The sequence below is a fragment of the Perna viridis genome, chromosome 4, assembly GCF_037379345.1.
Source record: "Perna viridis isolate PV_CMFRI_1.1 ecotype Kerala chromosome 4, ASM3737934v1, whole genome shotgun sequence".
Taxonomy (NCBI): Eukaryota; Metazoa; Mollusca; class Bivalvia; order Mytilida; family Mytilidae; genus Perna; species Perna viridis.
In genome coordinates, this window is record NC_142448.1 from 11,373,421 (window position 1) to 11,399,419 (window position 25,999).

The window sequence follows — 25,999 nt, forward strand, 5'->3', positions numbered from 1 at the left end:
CCACTATTTACGTGCCCTATGTTATCGATGTTTCACTCCCCCTTCCTTTTCTGTCTCTTTCGTCCAGAACAACGGTTTGTAGCTTGTTTAGGCATCTAAGTGAGGACTTAAAATGACTTAATCATCTGAATTTTTTTATTAAACATGTAAAATCAAATAAAAAAATCAGGTTAATGACACCTTACTTTGAAATTTGAATCAGGAACGGGACGTTGTTAAAATTGATTTGTACATGGAAATGTGTATCCTGAAACAAATATTTGGCATGTTGCGTTTTGTTGAATATTTTGAAGTTTATGTGAACTAGAAGACAACAATTTGGCTGCTGTCGTTGTTGAAGTCAGTATATCATAGCATGGACTTTATATTACTATATTAAATACCCATATATAGTCCCTGGTCATAGGACAAGGTCACTGTCATAAGAAAAAGTATTTTTTACTAGAGGTAATGGGGCTGGAGTATGGCTTAAGATGTTAATTATACCCTCTTCAAACAAATTTTGGAGGTTTATTGGAATCACCTGACTGTATGTTTGTCCATATGTCTGTTTATTTGTCTGTTTACATCTTAAAACAGATTTTGATGAAAGTTGGTTCAGTAAAAAGGGCAAAATTTTGCCTCAAAAACAAAGTCTACATAAAGAAAATTTATGTTGTTTTTCCAGTTCTTTGATGTGTTTCATTGTAGATTTGATTGGTTTATGGTAATAATTTGAACATGTTCAGTCATAAATGCCTTCAAACTTGGCTGAGTTTGGGAAAATCTGTTATAAAGCTGGAAAACACCAAATTTTGTGCAGTTTTTCACTCTTTCAACAATGGCCACGTGAGTGTTGACTCTCGTGCTTCATATATTTTGTGTATAATTGTCAGTTACAACTAATGCAAAAATATCTTGAGCAACAGATATGTCGCCACTTTCGTTCCACACAAACACCATCTTTAAAATTGCAGAAGTTAAAAGTTAATTAAGGTTTTTGTAAAAGTAACATAAATGCATTCTGTTATTTCATGAGTAAGGTCATAATTCTCTTCAAAAACATCTTATATTCAGTGTTTGCGACCATTTTACTATACTACTACTACCTAGAAATCAGCTTTAATGAAATTATCAAAAATGCCCAAATTATGAGGTCCTTATCAAACTTTCTCCTTTAATAAGAAAGGGAAATGTAGTTATTATCTGATACCTGCAAATGAAAATAATTTAACTGAAGTGTTGGATGTAAATCACAGTCCTTCTACATATGTAGATTACATTTAAAATTTTGTAAGCACAACTCCTTTTGAACCATTCATCAAATTTTGAAAAAAATATCTTTTGAAGGAAGATGATTAATGGCAGGTTACTGCAAGGGATATTATTAAATATCAGGGAACATGCTTCAAAAAAGTCATTTTGAAGCATGTTCACAGTATTTCTGTATTTAACATTTTCTAATGAATTTCAAATAATTGTAGGCAACATGTTGGATATTTTGATTTGCTAAGAATATAATCTTTAATCTTTTTTGAGAAACAGAGATTTAAATATATTACAGTTGTTATTCTGGTATTTCTATGATCAAAATGTGATGTAAAGCTTGGTTGTTGGATTATACTCGTAAGTGTGGAAGTGTTTTAGCATACATGATTACTGCCTTCTGTTGATGTATTCCTCTTGAGAGATTAAAATTTGGCATAATGAAATAATTGATACATCTATGAAAAGGACAAGAAACCAATGTCAGGTGTGGATTTAAAGACAGACACTCCAGTTCTATGCCCCTTAAAATTGGGGAAAAAATATTTGCATAAAATCAGGGTCACAAAAAATTTCTTGCCCTTAATCTCATTGGAAATCATCATACAAAACCTAATTTGGAGAGAGGTCAAGGGTTATAAATATCCATATACTAAGTTTTTATGACTAAGATAATAATATGCTCTTCTCTTTATATTCAAAGTAAATGTGTTTATAGGGTAAAAAATCATGATCATACACTTGAAGCAACTATTTATACCTATTAATTTTAAACTTAGTGTTTTGCTTAATTTGCTAAATGATTTACAGGAATGAATGATCATTTGAACAAAGATCATGTCAACCATGACCACCAATGGGTTTATGAAACTGACAACAAGGTCACATGCATTGCATGTATTGTGGAGACAATTGAAGATCCCAATATACCTCATTTAAAGAAGACCCCAACAATGGCAACACTATCAAAAGTTGTTCAGATGCCAGTGGTTGTTAGAGATTTAAAATCTTCACCTACTGTGACCTGTCACATAATTCATGTAGTTTTAGGTAAGAACTCATGGAGTAAATCTTTGTTATGATAAAGAAGTATATACAATTGAGTTGTCATATATCTTTTTTTTTTTTTTTTTTTTTTAAATTAGCAATTCACAAAAAAAATTATTCCTGATGCTTTGATAAATAAATTAAATTCCAATAAGCATTACAACAGGAGTCGATTCTTTCCTGATGAACATTGAAATAACTTGTGATATCAGATAATGTTCTGCTGCTGTTCCAGAAACTTTCTTGGTAAACTGATGTATTTAAGTACCTTTCTGTGTAAGAATAGGCAATGACTGGCACATTATAACTCTCAAATTGGTCTCTTTTGCCTCAAATATATTCATTACATCTAGGAAACAAACTGAAAAGCTGTTTGAATTTATCCTTAAACATCTGTGCTGTAGATATTTTTTTTCACTCTTCTGTAACGAAAAAGTGCGGGGAAACCCCCCCCCCCACATTTTTTCATAGTGCATTTCAACTAAATTTGACCTATCAATATCTTAAAAAGGCAAATTTTACAAACACTTTGATGGTTAGTTCTTGAAATTGTCAGGTATAAATACTTGGTTAATGCAATTAAATATTTTGTTTTTTTCCTTTATATGCCACACCTTATTTAATTGTGTTTTTAAATTATCTTGCTATCTATACAATATGCCAGTTCATAATAAACAATATTGTTGTTATTTAATTACTAAGTTAAAATCTTAACAGATTTATTGTCACAGACAGATGAAACCTTCATCAGTTCAGCCTCAGATGGTAAGTATTGTAAAGACGAGTACTAATTAAGTGGAGTAATATTCTTTAAATTCTTCATGTTTAGTGTGCTTTTTCAGGAAGGGAATAAAGTTTATACTGGTTTGACTTCTCATGGCCATTGCTTTTCAATTCTATTTTATTGTTTATGCTATAACTAATACCAAAAAAAGTTTATGAAAAAAAAGTTATTTTTTGTTACATAATATGGCAAACATCTATAGGAATTCATATAAAGTCAGTTGCATTTAATACATTGAAATCACTTATTTTCAAATTAGATAATAGATATTGATTTTTTCATCCTCTGATTAGTCACTTTACTGTATTTATTCGAAGGTCAGTATAATTTCAGTATGTTTGAGGCTAGTCCAATGTATAGAGTCTGTCGATATTGTTGACTTCATCTTAAAAGACATTGGAAATAAAGTAGGTATTGTACGTTATCTTTTAGATATTTATATATTTTATAGGTTTTTCGGCCTGAATATATTGGTACAAGTTCAGATTCAATTTCTAAGTTTTGAAACCCTTTCAACAGTGAATCTGTCTATTTGTCTGTCATACCTTAAAATTATGTTTTTAATGAAAGTTTTTTTTTCTACAGTCATAAGTTCATATTATCATGAAACTTGGTACACATGCTCATCATAATAAAAACTTTCAAAGAGGTATGTTTTCTGTGATTCTGGCTGGAAGAGACAAATGAAATAAAAGTTTCACAGTTAATTTAGTGTAAGAAAGAACTTTATGTCAATGTTGCCTGTAGGCAAGTTCAGTTTATTTTAAACTTTGCTCCAATGTAAAATGTGCCCTTGTCATTTGCAGTTATAGTAGGCAAGTTAGCAAGCACACATCTCTAACACTTCTATGCATATTTATTTGTAATTAAAAGGTTTTTGGTAAAACTTAAATCTGAAAATACTTTTGAGTATCGTTAAATATTTGCACTTTCTATGAATGGATGAGCAGGTAGAAGCTATGCAGAACCATACTGAAGTTTTGCCATTGTATATACTACTTGGTAGGATGGTTCAGAAGTTCCCTCAGGTTGCTGATCAACTTTTGGTACAATATGGTCTGTATCTATGTATCTAATTTTATAAATTTCAATTTCCCTTTTGAGCTCTGGCTTTTGACTGTTTTTTTTCTGTATATAATTGTACACAAGTTTGAATTCTGTACTTGTCACTAATATAGCTACATGTACCAAAGTCGTTTGACATTTCAGATTTTTATTACTGCTTACAATGCATCTCCTCATTATATGCTGCAAATTCAGAGATTATTGCAATCATTCAACTGTTGTGCAAAATGTGACTGTATATTTACTTAAAATCTCGATAATAAAAACTAGTTTTATGGAACTTTTAAAGTTTTGGTGCAGAAATTTTTCACAAAACTGCAAACATTTAGAATCACATTTTCAAAGCATTTTTTGAATTCACAGTATTTAAGAAGTGCCTGAAGCTTTGATCTCTGAAAAGTACAAACATTTGTTTCTCTTCAGACAAATGTTGTTTATCATAGTAGTGTAGGTAATGAAGAAAGTCTGATTTAGACCTGATAGAAATTCAGTTTTATGTTATGTAATATTTAATATTTACTTTTGAAATTAGAATTTTGTTTTGTTTGTAATTAATGCTTAAACCATTAAAACTGAACAAATAATCAATTAATTTAGAACTGCATTTTTGATCAATTTAAAGATTTTTCAGTCTAAACATCTATAAAATTAAATAAATTTCCAAATTAATTCCAATATTGAGTATTAATGCGATTGAAATTGGGAGTCAGACTAGTGAGAAGATTATTCAGAATGGTAATTTCATCTCTCCAAACCTGATGATTTGATGGAATACACCTACATGTAGTATATATAAAGTTGGCAGTGATGGCAGCCAAATTTTGATTGATTCAGACAGATACTTGATACAATATCTATAATCATTAATCATGTTATTGCTGGGGATATGAACATCAGAGAAATACATATAGACAATGTTGTTACTTGTAATTAGTCTAATTATTTTCTATGAATGAAGTGAGAGATAAGACCCTGTAGCAGTATGACGGAGCCAAACAGTGAAGTAATCCTGTTAGCTCAACATCCTCTATGTTATGTAATATTTACCCTAGTACATGTTAGTACTCTCAAGTTTATCAAATTGCAGTTAAACATTGTAGAAAACTGTTCAAAGTGCAAACTTTTATCCTGGCAACTTCTCACATTGAAGTAATATGTATTTCAGTAAATACTGTCAAAGCTAAAAACTTGAAACCTGTCAAATACCATCATTTTCTTTATTGTCAGTTTCCATGTTTTACCTTGTGTAATTCAAAAACTGGTCCTTAATGAACTGAAATAAATAAGTAAATTATGGAGTTGATTGAAATTGCTTTCATGTAATTTATGGAATGAATAATACACATTTGATATTAACACTTTATTACAAATTGCTATAATACCCTGCAAACATAGACTGGAGTATGTAAGAATTATTTGCTCATCTGTTCACATACCCTGTTAGTGCAGCTTCTCCAAAATTGCTAAAATAATTTTGTAGAAACTTTAAAAGAAGGTAAAGCATCATATGCAGGTGTGCAGAAGAAATGATGATTATTGTCTGAGGCCAGCAAAGGGAGATAATCCAACTTAAAGGATCTATATTCTAATCTTGTAAGCACAGTACTTCAGAAACTGCTCAATGGATTTTGATGAAAATTTAGACATCATGTATAGATATTCTGATCATTAATGTCAGATAAAATCAACCAATATAGAGTTCAGTATAATATAAGTCCACTTTAATCAGAATGTATTCCTTTTATGAGCTTGTGTGCAGTATTTCTAGTTTTATCTTACGCAGTTGTCTTCCTTCAAACAGGTATTAATAACAAAATTGTCTATATAAAATTTGTTCAGGGTTATCCACAAGTTCATGTTGATTCTTGAAGTGTTTTATACTTTAAAACTCAAATATAGTATTTAGACTACTACTATTCCCATTATAAATAATTGTGTCTATTTAGATAATGTCCATATATAACGAAAAGAACTGTAGGTACAATATCTTACGTAAGCATTAGTCATTCCACATGCATGGAAGGTCTGTGCAAGTGACATTGACCTTACCAACATTCAATATGGAACTTATAGATAATTTATATATTGCTTTTTCAGAACACCTACTAAGCAAATTCTGTTGGAGCCTTAGCTTTCCAGATGAAGATGTTCAATCAGCAGCCATGTTTATTCTAGTATACATTTTTGAAGGTCGTTGGGAAGATCATATGTCTCCTAGGCAACAAGAACAACTGTGCGAAGATCTCATCTGTGTATTAAACTCTGCCAAAACACAGATATTAATGATGAATTCTTTAGGTAACTATTAGAACTTTGCACTATCATTACATGTCTAACATATAATGCAGATGTCTGCTCTGTTCATGTATTTCTTGATGGTGAAAATTCAGATGTTCAATGTCAAAGCCATAATGATTCTAATAAAGCCTTTTATTACTCACTAAACTTACTGATGAATCTTTATACAGAACTGCTATTAATTGATAATGATTACTTTTAATGTAAAGATTTCCAAGAATATCATTGGAAAAGCTCTGGGAAAACAAAAATTGGCATCTTAGCATCTGACATTTTGTATGGCATATGTTGAAGGTTTTTTCTGTATACAAACATTGAAAACTTGAAGAAATCCAGATGCACTTAAGGTAGATTCAAAATAAAACAGGTAGTATTTTTATTAAATAAGATCACTGATCCATGATATAAGGGTTGTTACCAAGTTAATTTTTCCTTTATTATCTTGATAACCAACATTTGTCATAACGGAGAGCTTATAACTTGCCAAAAATGTATTGATAACCAAGTTCCTTAGGAATACAATAGTGTTCATATTTTGCTCCAAGGCATTTTGATAACCAATATATTTTATGCATTTGATATGGGCTGAGCTCAAATTTTTGAAGCTGTTTTCTGATGACTAAGTGCAGTAATGGACATTAAAAATTAGAAGGTATTTTAAAACAATTTGATGAGGATATTCTTTGAATCTGTATAACATCTGATATTATGATTCTACAGCTATACTGTTTCCTTGTGATTGGAAAACCTATTTATATGTTGAGAAAGATTTTCAAAAATCAAATTTATCAATCTGACTGGAACCTATCCATGAAAAGTGGTCAATTACAGAAATGAATCAGTTTTAAAGTTAATGGGTAAATTAAAGATTCTAAGACATAAAACTTTCTTGGGAAACAATAAAAGATGATCAAATCTGAGATTGTTAAGGTTCTTATTATAAACAATTTCCTCACAGTTTCTGTAAGAACTGATTCATCTGAAGTTAATTATTTTAAAACTATTCTATTTAGATTGCCATTATACAGCAGACAGACTTATTGGATTATAATGTCATCTTCAGACTTAATGTAAACAATGAAGATCTTAAAGTTCTTTATCTCCTTAGATAATACTATAGTATGTTTTATTAGGTAATTATATCAGTATCTTCTCTGTTGGATATAATGCTGGAAGGTTGAAACTGTGTGATGGGATCAACACATTTTTTTCATGTTTTAAATAAAAAAAAGAAGGAAGTTTTATTTAGAGGTGGCTTGAAGTACAAAATAATAAACATAAGCTCTATTGAGTTTTTGACTGACATAATAGAGCAACAAAGCATGCAAATAAATAATGGACAATACAAGAGATACATGTATGATAAGAGCTGGCTATCAAAGCAAAATAAAACCAGATGAAGAAATAGCACTAGTACTAAAAGCAACTAAAACTTAGCTAATAAAAAGAAATGCAGAAAAGTTAAACAAAATAAAATTATATACTCGAAAGGACCTAGATGGAGTCAGCACATGCCATGCATTTACAGTTTTTTTTTCCATCCCAAGATTTTATAATGTTTTTAAATTGATTAAAATTTGATACTTTTCTACGCTCATCAGGTAGGTAATTCCATAAAACGGCTGCAGCATATTTAAAAGAGTTCTACCATTGGCAGTTGTTTATACTCTTGGTATATCTACAATATTTTAATATCTAAAATTATAATTTGAGTTTTTAAAAACAACAAGATGTAAACATGATGGTGACAGTTTGTTTAAAATCTTAAAACACCTTTCAGCCATTATATACATCTTTCTGATCTTAAGCGATGATACTTTAGCTTGATCTAATAGTTCATCATGTACTCTCATAGTCTTCATATGTAAGTCACAAGGCACTTTTTGTATTTTTTCCAATTGAGAAGTATTAATATTAGTGCAAAGAGGCCATGCCAAAGGACAAAAGAATGAAAGTGTGAAATATGGTAATTTGACAACATCATCACAGGTTATTTCATCTCATTCAATATTAGAAACAGGCTTCATATTTTGTACTTTATAGCATATAGCAGTAGCTTGAAATTTTTCAGGGTTGGCTTGCATACAATTTATTTTGAAACATTCTACTTTCCTATAAAAGAACAGACATTAAATTATTAGTCATAATCAACATAAAACAAGGTGTTATCATCAGCATAATTTTATAAAGTACTGTGCTCAGTGAAACAAAATACATTATTTATAAAGATGTAGAAAAGCAAGGGCCGAGTATAGAACCTTGAGCCACATACTTTGTGATGTCAGCCAAGTCACTGACTACTCCCTGCAGTTAGATTTGCTGCTTATTACCTGTTAAATAATTTTTGAATAATTTCACAGATTTAGGTGATAAACCGTAAGCAAAGAGTTTACTTAAAAGAACATCATGTGGCAGACAATCAAAAGCTTTTGAAAAGTCTATTAATATAACTGCAACATACTGGTTTTTATTAAGTGCAGATTTGTAATCTTCAAGGAGCTTCAGCAAAGTGGTCTGACACCTATGCCCTTTTCTCAAAGCACATAAAAAAGAATGGAAAATGTTTTCAAATAATTTATCAATTTATCAGAAAGAACCATTTCATATAATTTAGATATGTGTTGGTAAAATACTGACAGGACGGTAATTTTTCTTGTTCAGTGGATCACTTTTTTATATTAAGGTTCAACCTGTGGTTATTTAAGACTGTTTGGAAAATTACGATTACAAATACAATTATTTATTAAAGATGTAATATTTTTGATAAGAACAGAAGCCCTAGCACATAGAAGCTTGGTTGAGATATTATCAATACCTGTAGCTTTCTTAATATTAATTTTACTAAGTAGTTCAGTAACATTGTCAATGTCTGTTGACTTGAACTTAAAACATGCATCTAGAAGCCCCAAACATTTACCAATTTTATTTTCAACATTTACAAAAATGTTTTAAAAGTAACACAAACATCTTTTTTATTATGAATAATTTTGTTGTTTATGACTAATACAATTTTTTGTTGCCCATTTAAAATTTTTTTATTATAAGAATGGTTTAACCGTACTGTGAAAATGTTTTTATTTTGATCACCAGCACAGCTTTCTTAAAAATCAGTACATGTACTGTAAAAATATAAATTTTTGCGGTGTACTAATAAAACATAAAAGCATGAAAACTTGTACCAGCAAAATTGATTTTCAACACTATATACTGCTTATCTTTTTTTTTGAATCAGCGAAAATTGATACCCACGAGTATATTCACTTGACTCAATCCGTGAAAATTAGCAACCGCAAAATATTAATATGTTTACAGTATTAACAGATTTTCTTTTAAGTTTAGTAACATGATTTCATTGTTTTCTATAATCCTCCCATGTCCTGCCAAATCTACGTTTTTCAGATTTTCTTTCACAACATTTCTTTTGTATGGCTTTCCTCAGTTCTCTGTTCATATATTGGATTAATTCTTTACGAGGATATCTCTGCTTCATTGGTACATGTTCGTTAATAACATTTAGTACTTTCTCTTCAAAATAATTATACAGAGTATTACAGCCTTTTGTATTCTCATCAGTATTGGGTGAAAATTCAATTTTATCAAGATCACATACATATTTGTCAGTATCAAAAAAAGAACAGTTTTTTTCAAATTGATATTAGACTGAAAACAGGCCATTAGTTTAAATCTTCGAAAATGCAATAGTCAAATTTGAAAACATTTTATCATGTTCATTCATTTTCAAATTATTCCTGCATAGAAGATAGACACACCTTGATAAAGTTGCCTGAGTTTTGATATTTTTGGATCATTTACCTGGGATAATCTATTTTGGGACTTTCAAACATGTGTGCACTAGATTACTTTATTTTATATCTTGAATTTTAAGCTTATTTTCATGATTAATGTTCACTTGTGGACTTACTGACCTCTTTTATAGTTTTCATATACAACAGACTCAGATGCCTTACTATAATATTAAATTGTAACTCAACAAGTTTTTGACTGATTCTTCCATTTGTTTATCCATATTGCTGTATATTCAGTAGTGAGATTGGTGAACATAAGAAGTTTTAACAACACTGGCTATTTTGTTCTAAACCATTAATCATCAATTTAATATGAAGTTGAACTTTAGTTTTAAGTAATTTTCCTATTTAGTCTTATATTTCTGAGAAAGCCTGTTTAATGGAGTTGGGGTTGGCAGAAAATTACAATTACAGCCTCAACTATAATATGATAACTACCAGTATGTAATAGGAGTGTCAGTGCTATTAAAATATCCAAACCAAAGTCAATTCTTTATGTTTCACTGGATTATTTAGTTATTATTAGTAGATAGAAATCATGTTGGCTCTCTGTTCATCTGTCCATCCCCATATCTAATCTGCAACTCCTCTCAAACTACTGAATGGAATTTAATCAATATTTCTAAATTTCTGTATCGCACAATACATTGTGCAACTTTTATTTTAATTTTCCATCTGAATGACTTTTGGTGTTTCCTTTATGCTTCCTAGGGAGTTGGGGCAGGGGGTATCATCAAGTGAGCTTTTTTTTAGTTTATACTTTTACTGTATTGTATTGTTTCCATTCATATACCCAAACCACAACTACAATACCAGCTCATTATATTGTGTAAAGATAAACACAAGCCGTCTTAAACACAAAGAATGTCAAAATATTAAGCTTCCATTTGTTCACTTATTATTTGGTACTGTTCACTTTTAATCTGATGTTTTGAAACTTAATTATACATCCACTTTCAAAGTGGGGGTATATAGTGACAGGAGTGTCCATCTTTACTTCAGTTAGGCAGCTGAAGGAATTTAATAAAATTTTTACATATTTTGTTTTTGCATTGTGCACCTCCTAATTTAGACTGAACAAAATCATTTAGTGGGTTTCACATACTGGTAGCAAAACATTGACTTTGTCATTTATGAATATGGTGAAATGGAGAGACTCATGTCTTATCCACCACTGAACAGAATTTAATGGAACTTTAACAGAATCCTTATTACTCATTACCACTGTGCACATTCGTTTCAGATTTTGATCTAAATCATGTACAGGTCAAAGGGTACATGTTATCAAATGAAGCAGTGGGGGTATCAATTAAATGAACATTGCTCACAGTTTTTCTAGTTTGTTCTCTGACCAGTACTAGTATTTCCCTCTGTAAATTAATAAAAATCAAATTTAAAGTTGCATTTTAAATTGCAAAAACTTAATTTCTTCTACTCAAATATTTATTTTAGAGTACCAGTGTAAACAATAAGAATTAAAATATCTTTTTCAACAAATTTTGGTCTTAATTATTGTTAATATTCAATGTGTTTTTTTTTCAGGCTTGTTAACAAAAATCATTGTCAATAATCGATGGTTACAGTTCCTGATGAATTTGACTGTAGATGGTATGACAATCTTAACTGTCCTGAAGAAGATAGTAGCCAGTACAATAGAAGGTGTACAACAACTAGCTATACAAGTCCTATCTAATATTATACACAGGGACCCACAGCAGGAATATTGCTTCCAAATTCTACAAACTGATATTATAGGTGAGGCCTTATCTCAATATGTGATCAATTATCAATCTTTATTGAATATTGTGAGCAAGAAGTGTTTTATCCATCATTCTTATTGTGGTTTTTCCAATCAATCTACTTTCTCATAATTTAACTTGTGTAAAACTGTATAATGAGTTTAGTTATAAGAAATTAAAGAAATAGAAATACTGCAAAAGATTCCTGGTTTACAGAAATCACAGGCTTGCAGACACTTATGGGATTTATCTATAATTAAAACTCATAAAATATCATTAGGCAGACTTCTGACTTCTTTCACATCTTACTCTAGTGAAAGGAAGTCTTTCTGTGCTGTAGCATTCCAGCAAACTAACTTATGATTTACTTACTGGAGGCTTTGTTAGAAATTGGGACCAAGAATTTCATTTTCCAGTGTCAGTTTCAAATACTAAAAGCAGTCTTCATTAGTTATTAATGTTCTTCCTCTTTCAACACACTTGTCCTTTACCAAGCAACACTACAAGCGTCTTACAAGTATCAGGAACTGCTTACCATTCCCTCCCTGTGTTTTATGTAGGCATTGTTCTGTTTGTTTCTGTTCACCCTTCCCTCCCTGTGTTTTATGTGGGCGTTGTTCTGTTTGTTTCTGTTCACCCTTTCCTCCCCGAGTTTTATGTGGGCATTGTTCTGTTTGTTTCTGTTCATCCTTCCCTCCCTGTATTTTATGTGGGCATTGTTCTGTTTGTTTCTGTTCACCCTTCCCTCCCTGTGTTTTATGTTTGCATTGTTCTGTTTGTTTCTGTTCACCCTTTCCTCCCTGTGTTTTATGTGGGCGTTGTTCTGTTTGTTTCTGTTCACCCTTTCCTCCCTGTGTTTTATGTGGGTGTTGTTCTGTTTGTTTCTGTTCACCCTTCCCTCCCTGTGTTTTATGTGAGTGTTGTGTTGCTTGTTACTGTTCACCCTTTCCTCCCTGTGTTTTATGTGGGCGTTGTTCTGTTTGTTTCTGTTCACCCTTTCCTCCCTGTGTTTTATGTGGGTGTTGTTCTGTTTGTTTCTGTTCACCCTTCCCTCCCTGTGTTTTATGTGAGTGTTGTGTTGCTTGTTACTGTTCACCCTTTCCTCCCTGTGTTTTATGTGGGTGTTGCTCTGTTTGTTTCTGTTCACCCTTCTCTCCCTGTGTTTTATGTTTGCATTGTTCTGTTTGTTTCTGTTCACCCTTCTCTCCCTGCATTTTATGTGGGCATTGTGTTGCTTGTTACTGTTCACCCTTTCCTCCCTGTGTTTTATGTTTGCATCGTTCTGTTTGTTACTGTTCACCCTTCCCTCCCGGTGTTTTTTGTGGGCATTTTGTTGCTTGTTACTGTTCACCCTTCCCTCCCTGTGTTTTATGTGGGTGTTGTGCTGTTTGTTTCTGCTCGTAAGTTTTAGCATTTATGTATTGTTTGTTACGTTATGTCCCCCATATTATTTTTGCCCTGTCTGTCTGTGATCTGTGTGTCTGTCTGTCATACTTTTTGTAAAGTGCAACTCTAAATTCCATGATGAAGGTAGGTAGTAAGGACATGGTATATAGTTGTACATGTTACTAAGAGTGTGTGTTCCACTGAATTTTGTAGGAGTTATACCCCTTTGAATTTTGGAATGGAGGGAGAGACACATTTTTGTAGGCATTTCTTATTCTTTGTTGTTTTGTCTAGACATTTTTAGAACTTTTGGTATTTTCACTCTTTATATCCCCATTGGGAAAGTAGGTATATATAGTAATCATAGTGTTTGTCCTTCCTTCCATCTATATGACCATTCAGTCCATTTGTCAATCTCCATCTTTTTCATTACAGTTTCCTCTGCAACCTTTTTATATTTTGACAGAAGCTTTATATGGGTATTCTGGTGTCAATATCCTTTTTGGCAACTTCATTTATATATTGACCATGTGGTTTCTTTAATGAAGAACCTAGGATATCCTTCACAGTTTTTCTGGTTCTTATTCAGTATTGTTTGTTTAATATGATATATATGTATATACTATTTTTCCATAATTTCTGTACAGAATTCTTGTTTGAGAAGTTGAATACAAGAAATACTGAAAATATTGAGTAAGACTTGTTCTTTTGCAAAATGTTGTTATTAATTATTTTAAGTACTGTAAACATATTAATTTTCGCTTTATACTGATTTTTACTGTTTTCATGGTGGACAGAAAATCATGAAAAATAATACGTGTGAAATAAATAATTTATCATTATCTTATGCTAAATATTTTATGAAACAGTGAAAATTGATACCTGCGAATATGTTCACTTGACAGAATCAACAAAAAATTAGCAACCATGAAGTTCATACGTTTACAGTAGTTAGTTTGGTTGTTGAGATTTTCAGTTTAAATAAGGATGCACAAACTATGATTACTGGTAATGTAATTAGGTTTTTGCCTTGTATTAATGTATTGAAGCATCCATGAAATTTGCTTCTAATTTCAAATTGGATTTCTTCAGCATATTGTTTGCTTTATGAAAGTGTCAATATATAAATAGCAGTTAATTTAGTTAATACCAGTAGGCTCTGTACATAATCAGGAATATTTCTTATTCCTGTGAAGTTAGAGATTTGTGTTATATCACTTTAATAGATCAGATAAAACAATGTAAAACAATCTAAGTGTGATAAACTGTTATTAAATGATTTTGCACCCTTTTCATGTTTTGTTCAATGATCAGCACTACTGTTTAAAGGGGAACAACTGTTGTATTTTTATGCCTGAGGTAAAACAGTGCTTGCTGCCTACAATAAGTTTTCTATGGACAATTTTCCCATGGGTTAGACAAGTCAGAGAGTCTCTCCCTGTAAATACACTAGTTTTAAGTTTGATGATGTGTTAGTCTAGATCATTTATTTATGGAAAGAACTTTTGGGACAGTATTTTTGTTTTAATGGTTTTATTTGTTCTATTTATTTTTAGCAATGCATGTACCTGGTTTAACGAGGTACAAGCAACTGCGGTTATAATCTTTAGTCATTTTGATTATAGTTTACATGTATGAGTAATTAGCCTTTATGCTGTCAGTTAGCAGAAAGGTAAAATGTGGATTTTCAGTATTATTTATTCTAGTAAATTTTGTGTAGAATTTATGTGATCATTGTACCATTAGCATAATGATTTTGAAAGCCTTATTTTCCAAGCTTTGTAATGGTATGCAACTTTAAGATGTCATTGTCCTGGGAATTCACGTTGAAACATTGAAAATTACTTTTTTTAACATATAAAGTAATGGAAATGTTAGAAGTGGTTAATGAGACCACAACCTGGTTGGCTGTCTCATAAGGGAAAGGAAGAACAGACTTTCACTAAACATTTGGAAACCAAGTTTTTTCTTTTTGTGAAGTAGCTAAATGGTTTGAAATAAATTATTTAAAAATATTCAAGTACTTACTGCAATTCCAATAAGTCAAATACTTGAATTGGAAGTCTACTGCTGTCCCTTGCTCAAGTTTGACAGTAAAACAGTGTGCTGGGTTTGAGAGTTACTTTCCTTTGCTCAAAATTTTAAAAAATGTAGTCGAGTCAGGAATATGAAAAATGTCTATTGTGTACTGCCAACATGTCTGTTGATAGCTTTATAAGCTTCTATTATTTCAGGAACATATTCCAGTGCCTTTGGCCATTATGTCACATGGAAGCATTTTATTCAAGGAACCATTCCATTTATGGTAGGTAAAAATGAGATAAAACAATCATTAAAAGCTTTGGTGAGGGCTGTTTGAATTCTTCTCTGCTATAAATATTCTCTAGTTTTCTAGGGCTGATCCAGAAAATTATAAAAGAGAAGGGGTGTTCTGATCCTGAAATTCATTAAATGGGGATGGGGTTTTCATTTGCTCACTTTGCCCAAATTTTCAACAAACTAGAAAACTAGAGAAATTTCCAACAGAAGGTGTGCACAATAACATCAGGAACTGAAATGTTACATTTGACCTTTATTAGACATTGTGTATCATATCTTAGGATTAAAACAATCAAATTCCACTTTTATTTTACATGTATAAAATTTGGTTAAGTTTTTCAAATGCCTAATTATACCCCTGCTTTGTAGGAGAAGTGGGTATACTGTTTTATTAGTGTCTGTCATTTTTAGCTCACCTGGCCAAAGGCCATGTGAGCCATTGCCATCACTTGGCGTCTGTCATCATTAACAATTATACAAAACTTACAAAAACATTAGAACATTTATTTTGGAATTGTGAAGTTGTACAAAGTTTTATTGAAGGTATAGACTACTGGTTTTTATCAAATGGTATAAGGCTATTGTTTAATAAGATGATTTTCCTTTTTGGTGATGTAAAAAAGATTTATAAAGGAGAAGCCACAAACTTAATTTTTCTAAGCCTGAGACAGTATATTAATAATATGAGATATTCCAAAAAAAATATTTAGTATCTGTACTGTGAAAAAGGTATTGAAAGATTTATATTTCCTAGAAAAATGTATTGCTGTCAATAACAAACAAATTACAAAGTTCAATGAAGAGTGGAACAAATTTGATTTCGTAACACATATATGATTTGATTATCAAATGATAGAAACATTGTTTTTTTATAATATATAGTATGTAACATGAAATATATATATCTAATCAAACATAAACCATTATTTATATTGTGTTACTAACATGACACACCATCAGACAAATTTATACTGGATTTTATTAAGTTTCCTTTTGGGAAGAGGTAGTACATCAATATCCTTTTCGTACTATACAAATCAAAAACCTTTTTTGTATATCTGCACTTTTGTCTTAAGAGTTTATTTTGTTATTGACAAAACATCTCTTTGTCAGATATTTCTTTTTGAAATATTAGCATGCTATATATTGAATGAAAGACATATATTAAGATTTATATAGATTATTTTGTGAAGGAAATGTACTGACAAAAGCTAACAACTATATTTATTAGGATAATTTTAGTAGGATACTAATGTTAAGGAGGCCGGGATAAGGTATCAGTACTTGATTTTAAGACTAACAGATGTACAGATTGCAAATAAAAGATAAAAAATAAAAAAAAAAAAAACAATTATACAAAACTCTTCTCCTCTGAAACTACTTGACCAATTGAAACCAAACATGGTATGAATGTTCCTTTGGGTATCCTGCGTAGAACTGATATGGGGATTTTTGATTCGTCGAAAAACATAGGCACCATTGGTAAAAATAGAACATAGGGGTCAGACAGCAGTTTTTCACATATATCTTCTAAACCGTTAGGTTTAGCTAAATTCTGACATGGGGAAAAATGTATTCAGCATGATGAGATCTATCTCTGGGCAAATTTTGTTTTAATCCGTTAAGCCATGTTGGAGTTATTGCCCTTTTTCAACGATTTTTGCCATTTTTAATGTTATTTCTTTCAAAAATTTTCTCCTCTGACACTACTTGACTAATTGAAACCAAACTGGGTATGAATGTTCCTTGGGGTATCCTGCATAAAACTGTTGTGAGGATTTTTGATGCGTTGAAAAACACGGCAGCCGTTACTAAAAATAGAACATAGGGGTCAGACAGTAGTTTTTCACATATATCTCCTAAGCCGTTAGGTTTAGCAAAATTCTTTCAATAGCTGAAATGATCCATAATATGAGGACTACAAAAGTCTTCAGGGATAAAATTTGTCGGATGACTCCTTGTAAGAGTTATTGTCCTTGAAAGGGGAAAAATGACCTTTTTTATCAGTTTTCAGTCAATATCTTGAAAACTATGATAGATTAAAAGAAACTTTCAATTGTTGAGATGATCTTATGATAAGTCCTACCAAAGACTTCTTGAGTCAAAATTGTTGGACAACTCCTTGTTAAATTAATTGCCTTTGAGCAATTCAGGCACTCTTGTTTCTTTCCCTAACACATTTTTCTCAGCTTCTGTAAGTCACAGGCTGTTGATATTTAGTACAAAGTTTTATATGGGTATATTGAATTGTGGAATGTGTTTTGTACTAATATGCCATCTAGTTTTTGTTTGCCAAAAAACCCTGAATTTTCCTTATATGCAGAGGTTATATACAATTTTCGTCGCTTTTTTCTTGGCCATTATTAATTACATGATGCTGCCTTTCTGAAAGGATATTGTATTGTGGGATGCAGACATTCTATAAGGATGTTGTATTGTGGTTTCCTGACTTTCTACAAGGATATTGTATTGTGGGATGCTGGCTGTCTAGAAGGATATTGTATTTTGGGATGCTGAATTTCCATAGGGATATTGTAAGTGTGGGATTTGTACTTTCTATATCTATAAGGATATTGTATTGTGGGATGCTGACTTTCTGTAATGATATTGTATTGTGGAATGTGTACTTTCTATAAGGACATTGTATTGTGGGATGCTGACTTTCTATAAGGATATTGTATTATGGGATGTGTACTTTCTATGAGGATATTGCATTGTGGGATGTATACTTTCTATAAGGATATTGTATTGTGCTTTGATGACTTTCTAAAAGGATATTGTAATTTGGGATGCTGACTTTCTATTAGGATATTGTATTTTGGGATGTGTACTTTCTTCAAGGTTGTTGTAGTTTGGGATATGTACTATCTATGTGGATATTGTAGTGTGGTTGTGTACTTTCTATAAAGATATTGTAGTGTGGGATGTGTACTGGCTATAAGGATATTGTATTGTGGTATGCTTACCTACTATAAGGATACTGTATTGTGGGATGTGTACTTTCTATAAGGATGTTGTACCGTGGGCTGCTGACTTTCTGTAAGGTTATTGTATTGCGGGATGTGGACTGTCTATAACGTTATTGTATTGTGGGATTAGGACTGTCTATAACAATACTGTATTGTGGAATTTGGACTGTCTATAACGATATTGTATTGTGGGATGTGGACTTTCTATAAGGATATTGTATTTGTGGGATACTGATTTTCAATAAGGATATTGTATTGTGGAATGCATTTTCTTACTCATTTAACATCTACTTTTTGTTTGCAGAAAAAACATGATTTTTTTTTCTTTATATTACTGGGGTAGTACTAGTCACTAACAAATGTTTTAACTTGCTTTGAACTATTTACCATAGTTTTATGTCTCATCTGTGATGAATGTCGCAAGGATAAGGTATTATGTTTCTGATATCAAAGTCAAGTTTTCTGATTAAGTCAGTTTGATATGAACTACTTTAGCTAGGTCCATCATATTTGGTATACAATTCCATTAGTATCATTCTACCACAATTCTGTGTCCATTTCTATGTAAGACATTAACTCAGTGATTAGCAGTTTATTTTAAAATAGGTATAGAAGTCCTTTTGAAGACATTACAGACCCTAAATTCTATGAGCCACTATGGCTTAACAAAGAAAGTATTGGAGGTTCTTGCAGTCATTCTAGACAGGTATATTATAGAGATAAGCCTGCTTTCACTTTGGTTTTAAACTGATAAATCTTAAGAGAGTTTTTTTTTAAAAGATTTTATGTCATTTATAAGTGAAACACAGGAAAATGAATGCACAAATAAAGAAAAAGGTGTATAACTGCATGTTGTTTTTTATTTGCATCTTGAAGTTAATCATAAATTTAATATTATCCATTCAGGCAACCCACGAAATCTGCACTGTTTGTGAACAGTATAACTTTGAAGTTATGTCTAGATGTAACAATGACAGTGGTGGACCACAGTCATCCAGGAGTCTTATTGGCTGCTATAAATATGGCAGCAGCATTGTTGAAGTATGTAACAGGGATACAGGTTTTAGTCATAATCATCTTTTTGTACAATAACACTATGGTGTTACTTACATGTAGTCTGTTTTTGTAAGTTTGGTCCTTTGGGTGATGTAAGAGTAGGTTATACAATCAGGGTGAGGGATTCAGTAGTTATTTTAATGAAAGAAATCAATGCAAGTTTTGAGCATATGGATTGAGTCTGTGACAGAAGTTTATCCCTAATTTGTTTAACATTCAGATGAGGACTTTGTAAAGTTATGATGTCATGTTATTATGACAACTTTAACAACTGCAGTCTTTCATAATGATACTCAGGTTCAAATTTTTACCAAATTTCTTAATCAATGTTAGAATCAAATTTTCAGGAAAGATCACATGTTGAGACCAGTACCAGTGACTGACATTAAAACTATCATAGACAAAATGACTGGGAAAGTTCAGACATTTGTATCGGAGACTGAGGTTTTTGAAAAAGAGAAGTCAAAGGTCAACCAAATCAGTAAATCTTATTGTAAGGCTATGTTAGCAGTTGGAAGGTTAGTATTCATTTTATCCTGTATTTTGTAGTTTTTGTACAGTTCTACATAAACTGAGGATGGATTCGTATTTAGTCAATATTTTAAATATATGTTAAATCAAGAATAGGCAGAAGGAGACTTCATCCCTCCCATAAAATTAGTAGAAAACTGTTTAAATGTAAATGACTGGAAACCTCAAGCAGAAATTTAATTACTGCCTGGTGTTTAAATGATTTAAATTTAAATGCACTTTTTCTCACCAGCTCAGAATGGAAGAAATTGGACCAATCATTTGATGGAATCAAAAAATAAATGTGAGATTATCAATATTAACACAAAAAGTCAAGGATAAAAGGATTTTATATAATTGTTCTGTTTTTCTAAAAAATTCAACCCTTTTCCTTACAGGTTGGTACTAGACTGTAAGAAGGATCCATCTACTTGTTTGTCAGCTTTCTTGGCTCCTGATATAGAGGATTGTAAGGGATCTACTGTAGAAAGTTTAGGTGATGTGGTGGTGTCAATGGTCACACAGAGTGCTGTCTGTCTAGCTGTTGTATGTATATTACCATTTACCATTTGATATATGATAGCTTTATGGAATAAAATGATGGTTTTTTTTTTTTTTGTTTTTGGTTTTTTTTAAGGAATGAATTCTTATGAATGTCAAAATGTCTTGGACAGGATTTTCCATTTTAAAATGAAAATCCACTTTTTTTCATTCAGGACTATTGTAATTTATTTAGTGTAATCAATACTTCAGATTGCAGATTTTATTTTTATTGTCAGCTCAGTAAAATCATGTCTGAATTCATAAGACTGTTATTCAGTTACACTTCAGCTAACCATTTGTAAGAACTTTGAATACATATCTGACATGATTAGAAGTTCTGTGAGACTGAGATAGCTGACAATTTTCATCCTGGTTGGATTGTCTTTTCGACATACTAACCATATTCATTCTCTTTTTACAGTATATTTGAGAGTACTCTTTACTTCACAAAACACAAATAACATTAAATTGATAAAGTTCATTGGGGTAGTATTCTTATGAATTCTTCGGGCAATAATGATGATGATCAATCAGAATAAGTCATGTTATTTTTGTTTTATTTCAGACATTACTTGAGGACCCCATTAGCTGTACCTTACTGTCAATAATGATGATAAATCAGAATATATTATTTTTGTTTTATTTCAGACATTACTTGAGGACCCCATTAGCTGTACCTTGCTGTTTCAATTACTAAACTGTCTACAGTCTTTAGATACTTTAGAACATAAGAACTGTATCTTACACTTAACCAATGAAGGATTATTGTCTAAGGCTGTTAGTGTTAGGTGTTCTCTCAGGTTATTACATACATATTTTTGATTTATGTTATTTACTCTCAAACCTTTTTAGTATAGCTGTTCAGATTCATGCAACATTCTCAGATTATCTACCTGTAATAAACTCATTACCAACTACAAAAATTACTTATTTTCACTTACTAGTTGCTTTTCATTACTTGATCATTCTAAATAAGTTTCCTATGTTCTGATTGGTCCATATGAGAGATGTGATTTTTCTGCAGATTTTGTGGATTGTACGTTTACAAATCTGTATTTTACTGATCATTTTTAGCTCACCTTGCTGTAAGCTATTGTTATCATTGTTGTCGTAGTTAATAATTTTCCAACATCTTCTCCATTGAAACTACCACATGGATATGGATGAACTTATCACAATTGTTCCTAAATGTATCCTGCACAAAATGACCATTTGAATTTTTTGATCCATTAAAGAACATGGCCACCGTTATTAAAGATAGAACATAGGGATCGGACAGCATGACATTGTAAAAGTGTTCAATATTGTAAGATCTATCTGTGGTCTAATTTTGTTGAAAATCTGTTGACTTATGTTTGAGTTAATGCCTTTTTGAACATTTTTTGCTGTTTTTTGATGCTATGACTTTCAATAATCTCCTCAGAAACTCCTGTATAGAATTTGATGAAAGTTGGTATGATTATTTTTTAGGGTATCCTGCACTAAACAACTTTTTGGATTTTTGATCCATTAAAAAAAAGATGGCCACTGTAACTTAAAACAGAACATAGGGGTCGAAATACAATTTTTTGCAAATAGCTGAAATACTGTTGAATTTAGCAAAATTTTGATGGGAAGTAATATTGTTCACTATCAGGAGATGGACCTATGCTGAAATTTTTTAAATGATTTGATGCCTGATATAAGAGTTATGGCCCCTGAAACAGATTTTTTGTTGTTTTTCACGTGTACAACTTATAAATATTCTCTGAGACTAGTTGCGACAAAATTTAATGACAGTTGGCATAATTCTTTTTTAGGGTATCCTGCACAAACTGATCATTTAAAATTTTCTTCGGTCAAAGCACATGGCTGTCCTTACTAAAAATAGAATGCAGGGTCAAAATGTTTTTTTTGCTATTGTTTCCTCAACTATAGAAGAATAAGAAAATGAAAGTTACTCACAAGATAAACATGGTATTCTGAGTTGACTTACTTTATTGAAATTACTTATAGGCATCCATTTTCAAAATGAGTATGAGGATTCCAAACTGAGCAGGAATACTAAAGCTTGGGGCATAAGAAGTCAATTTGTATTATATGCTTGATGTGTTGCCATGGTTTAACTTCATTTTATGTACTTTTTCAGCAAGTGAATACTGGACTAATGCCCCTCAAACCCAGTGGAATAACAGGGCATGGGGGACCTCTGCACAAATTTTTCTCATAGGTTCTAAAAACACTTTTAAATAATTTCTGAATTTAACACTTGCATCAAGTACTCTGTTGAACTTACAGCACTGATAAATATGCTTCTATTCAGTAATTTTTTGTCAACCATGGTAACAAATACCTTTACTTACTTAGTTAATAGGGCATAGTTTGCCAGGTGAGTAATTCAGGCTCTTAGAGAGTCTTGTTTTATTGTATTGCTTATTTACTTCTGATTTTGCCAATGTCCGCTTCCCAGTTTTTTTCTCTCATATTTCATCCCTGTTATATAAATTGTAGCTTGTATTGACAATTCAAGTTACTGTTACTAACCTATTTTTGTAGGACATCCCATGTAGATCTTCAGCACATTGATCCATGTTTGCAGTCTTGGTGTCTTATTCTGTATAGTCAAGATAATAAAGATGGAGTGTGTCCTGGGGAATTGGAAATTGGCATGACCAATGTCACTGGTAAGTAGTCTGTGGTGCCAATAATGGCTATGTTAAGAAAGTTTTGGGATAGATGTAGTCACTGGAGACAGTTTTTTTTTCATGTATAAAGCCACATAGGACACTGGTGAGCAGTGGTCACCTGGAAGTCTCTTAACCAGTCTTTGGCACATAGAACTTCACTATGTTGCCGATGACTAATATTACTAGTGAGCAGTCCTTGATATAACTGGTGCCAATTGTAAGCAGTTTTATACAATTTTTTGTTTGTCAACATTGAAATTGAATAAAATGGTTTCTTTAAAATGCTTAATCAACAATCAATGTATTAGGCTATGTAATTTTGAGGTTTAGCCATTCCTTAAAAAACCTGAAAATTGGTACCTCACAAAACAACTATTCTTTCATATGTTAAAACAAAATAAAAATGAGAACTTTCATAAAAGTTGTATTCTGACATGTTGTAATTTTGGAAATTTGTAAATTTATTGCGTAGTAAAATAAAAAGTAAACAGAAATATGTTTTTTATGTTATAGTAAATCTTGAAGATCTAGCAAGTTACCTTACTCATTCTACAGTTAGTAAAGAGTCCACCTACATGTACAGTTTTTTACTATATCACTGTTACAAGAATGGTCACATGTAAGTATTGCCACTTTGGTTGTTCTGGAATTCACTGATTTCAATTTCTTTGTGGCACATTAATATTGCTTGTGGTATTTGTCTGTTGGTTCGTTTATTCACATTTTGTTTATAGTGATTGGGTGGTCTGTCCATCATTTCATTTGTAACAAATATTTCCATCAAGATTTGTTTGGCTTCTATTTGGGGGAATGATTAGAAATAAGGTATATGGCTTACACATGATGACTCGTACCGTGTCTCCCATTTCTGGCTTTCTAGGTCATCTAATTCCTGTTTTTGGAGCAACTTAGAAGTTTTACATATAAGATATTGGGAAATTTTTTGTAGCAGTTTTTTCAGCGGCCATTGGAATGATTAGATATGGCTTAAGCATGATGACCTGTACCGTTCTTCTCCAGCTTTCTAGGTCATCTACTTCATGTTTTCTGAGCAACTTAGAATTTTTACATGTGAGGTATTGAGAATTTTCCATTGCAGATTTCTCAGGATTGGTATTGGGAACATAGGGTATCTTTTATTGAGATTTGCATATAGTTTTTTTAGTTTTTACTACGTTCAACCGTTTGTGTGAATATCTACAAGAACATTTTTAACATTGATAGTCCAAAACTACATACCAATATAGTTTCTATCTTGAATAAATATGAAAAGATATTTTTAATATCTAATTTTATACACCTTATATATGAAGAATTTATTATGGTATATTGCTGTCTGTTTGTCTGTCAGTCTAGGATTCCAGGTCATAGGATAACTCAGGTATACCTAGAGGGATTTTTTTTTTATGTTTGCCAGAACATTCTGTTTTGGATTTTTTCCCATTTTCTCAACTTTTTCTTGACTTAAAACTGCAAGATTTAACATGGAATTGCAAATTTTATACTTTAGAACAAAAGATGTAATTTTAAATATTATTTTGCAGAATTCTTCCATCAGATGAGTTAATGTTTATGTTAGATGTATTTTCCAAGGAGTATGAACCCTTAGCTGAATTGTCTCCCCTGACTAAAAAAGTGTTTGTATTCTTGTGGGCTGTAAGTAATATATATTATAATTATCATAAGAAATAGGAAGTAAATGACCTGATTTTTAAAATATTTTACTGAATAAAATTAAATGTCAGACTTTATTTTAAAACCCAAGATCTCTTGCACTTCGGGCATTGTGAGCTCTGGTTTAAAGGAATATTAATAAGATATAGAAGTTTTTTGAAACTATTGATTTTTTACCAGGCCAGATGTTGTGTAGTAATATTGTGTGATACCTTTCTTTGTGTCAGTCTGTCTGTCTGCATGTCCCTCCCCAGATGGTATACAGTTGATAACTTCAGAACCTATTAAAGAATTTTTGTCGAATTACACAAAATTTAAGTGCTTGAAAATAAATACAGATTAAGTTTATTTTTCACATAATCCTATTTCTGTCATATACCTGTTTTGTTATCAGATGATATCTGGAAACTAATTTAAAGATTTTTTTCAAACTTTGCACTATTGTTAAGTTTGGATTGTAGGACAATCTCCAGTTATTTTTTATCCTCCCTTTTTATTGTTTTGATTTTGATGTACATAGTTACAACATGGAGAATGTCATTTGATATCCCATGATGCCTTATTTTTCAAATTTAGAAATAACATAGCTTCATTTAACTTTAATGAATTGATTTTTTTACAAGATAAGTATATGTATTTTTATGATAATATACAAGTATGTATTGCTTACAAAAACCTTTGTTTCATGTTTAATTACTTTTTATGAAGTATAAATGGTATTTTTTAGATGTTGACCTGCATGATAGAGAATGTAGTTGACCTTCCTGAGAAAGGTATTGTACCATTATTAAAAATTATGGAAGCATGTTTTTTTTCTTAATATTAAAAAAGAAGTAATTATATATCAAATGAAAATATGATTTTCAAATGATGTGTTTTTTTTCAAATTACA

General features: G+C 31.2%; 1 protein-coding gene across 5 annotated transcripts in view; it reads left to right on the plus strand.

Annotated features, from left to right (window-relative positions):
* The window catches only part of LOC148618851 (meiosis inhibitor protein 1-like), a 37,362-nt gene that overhangs the window by 1,957 nt on the left and 9,406 nt on the right, over positions 1-25,999 (plus strand). For 2 of the 5 annotated variants that reach the window (XM_088578141.1, XM_088578144.1), the window contains exons 2-18: positions 2,056-2,295; positions 3,010-3,057; positions 3,410-3,483; positions 4,027-4,132; positions 6,239-6,439; positions 11,788-12,000; positions 14,018-14,063; positions 15,605-15,675; positions 19,250-19,364; positions 19,565-19,699; positions 20,062-20,232; positions 20,623-20,770; positions 21,416-21,567; positions 23,303-23,430; positions 23,947-24,052; positions 24,978-25,089; positions 25,835-25,880. In XM_088578141.1, coding sequence (XP_088434267.1) covers positions 2,056-2,295; positions 3,010-3,057; positions 3,410-3,483; positions 4,027-4,132; positions 6,239-6,439; positions 11,788-12,000; positions 14,018-14,063; positions 15,605-15,675; positions 19,250-19,364; positions 19,565-19,699; positions 20,062-20,232; positions 20,623-20,770; positions 21,416-21,567; positions 23,303-23,430; positions 23,947-24,052; positions 24,978-25,089; positions 25,835-25,880 — 2,112 coding nt within the window. Of the gene's footprint in view, positions 1-57; positions 75-2,055; positions 2,296-3,009; positions 3,058-3,393; positions 3,484-4,026; positions 4,133-6,238; positions 6,440-11,787; positions 12,001-14,017; positions 14,064-15,604; positions 15,676-19,249; positions 19,365-19,564; positions 19,700-20,061; positions 20,233-20,622; positions 20,771-21,415; positions 21,568-23,302; positions 23,431-23,946; positions 24,053-24,977; positions 25,090-25,834; positions 25,881-25,999 lie in introns of those variants that run through there. The other 3 variants (XM_088578143.1, XM_088578142.1, XM_088578145.1) reach the window with 3 other exon arrangements.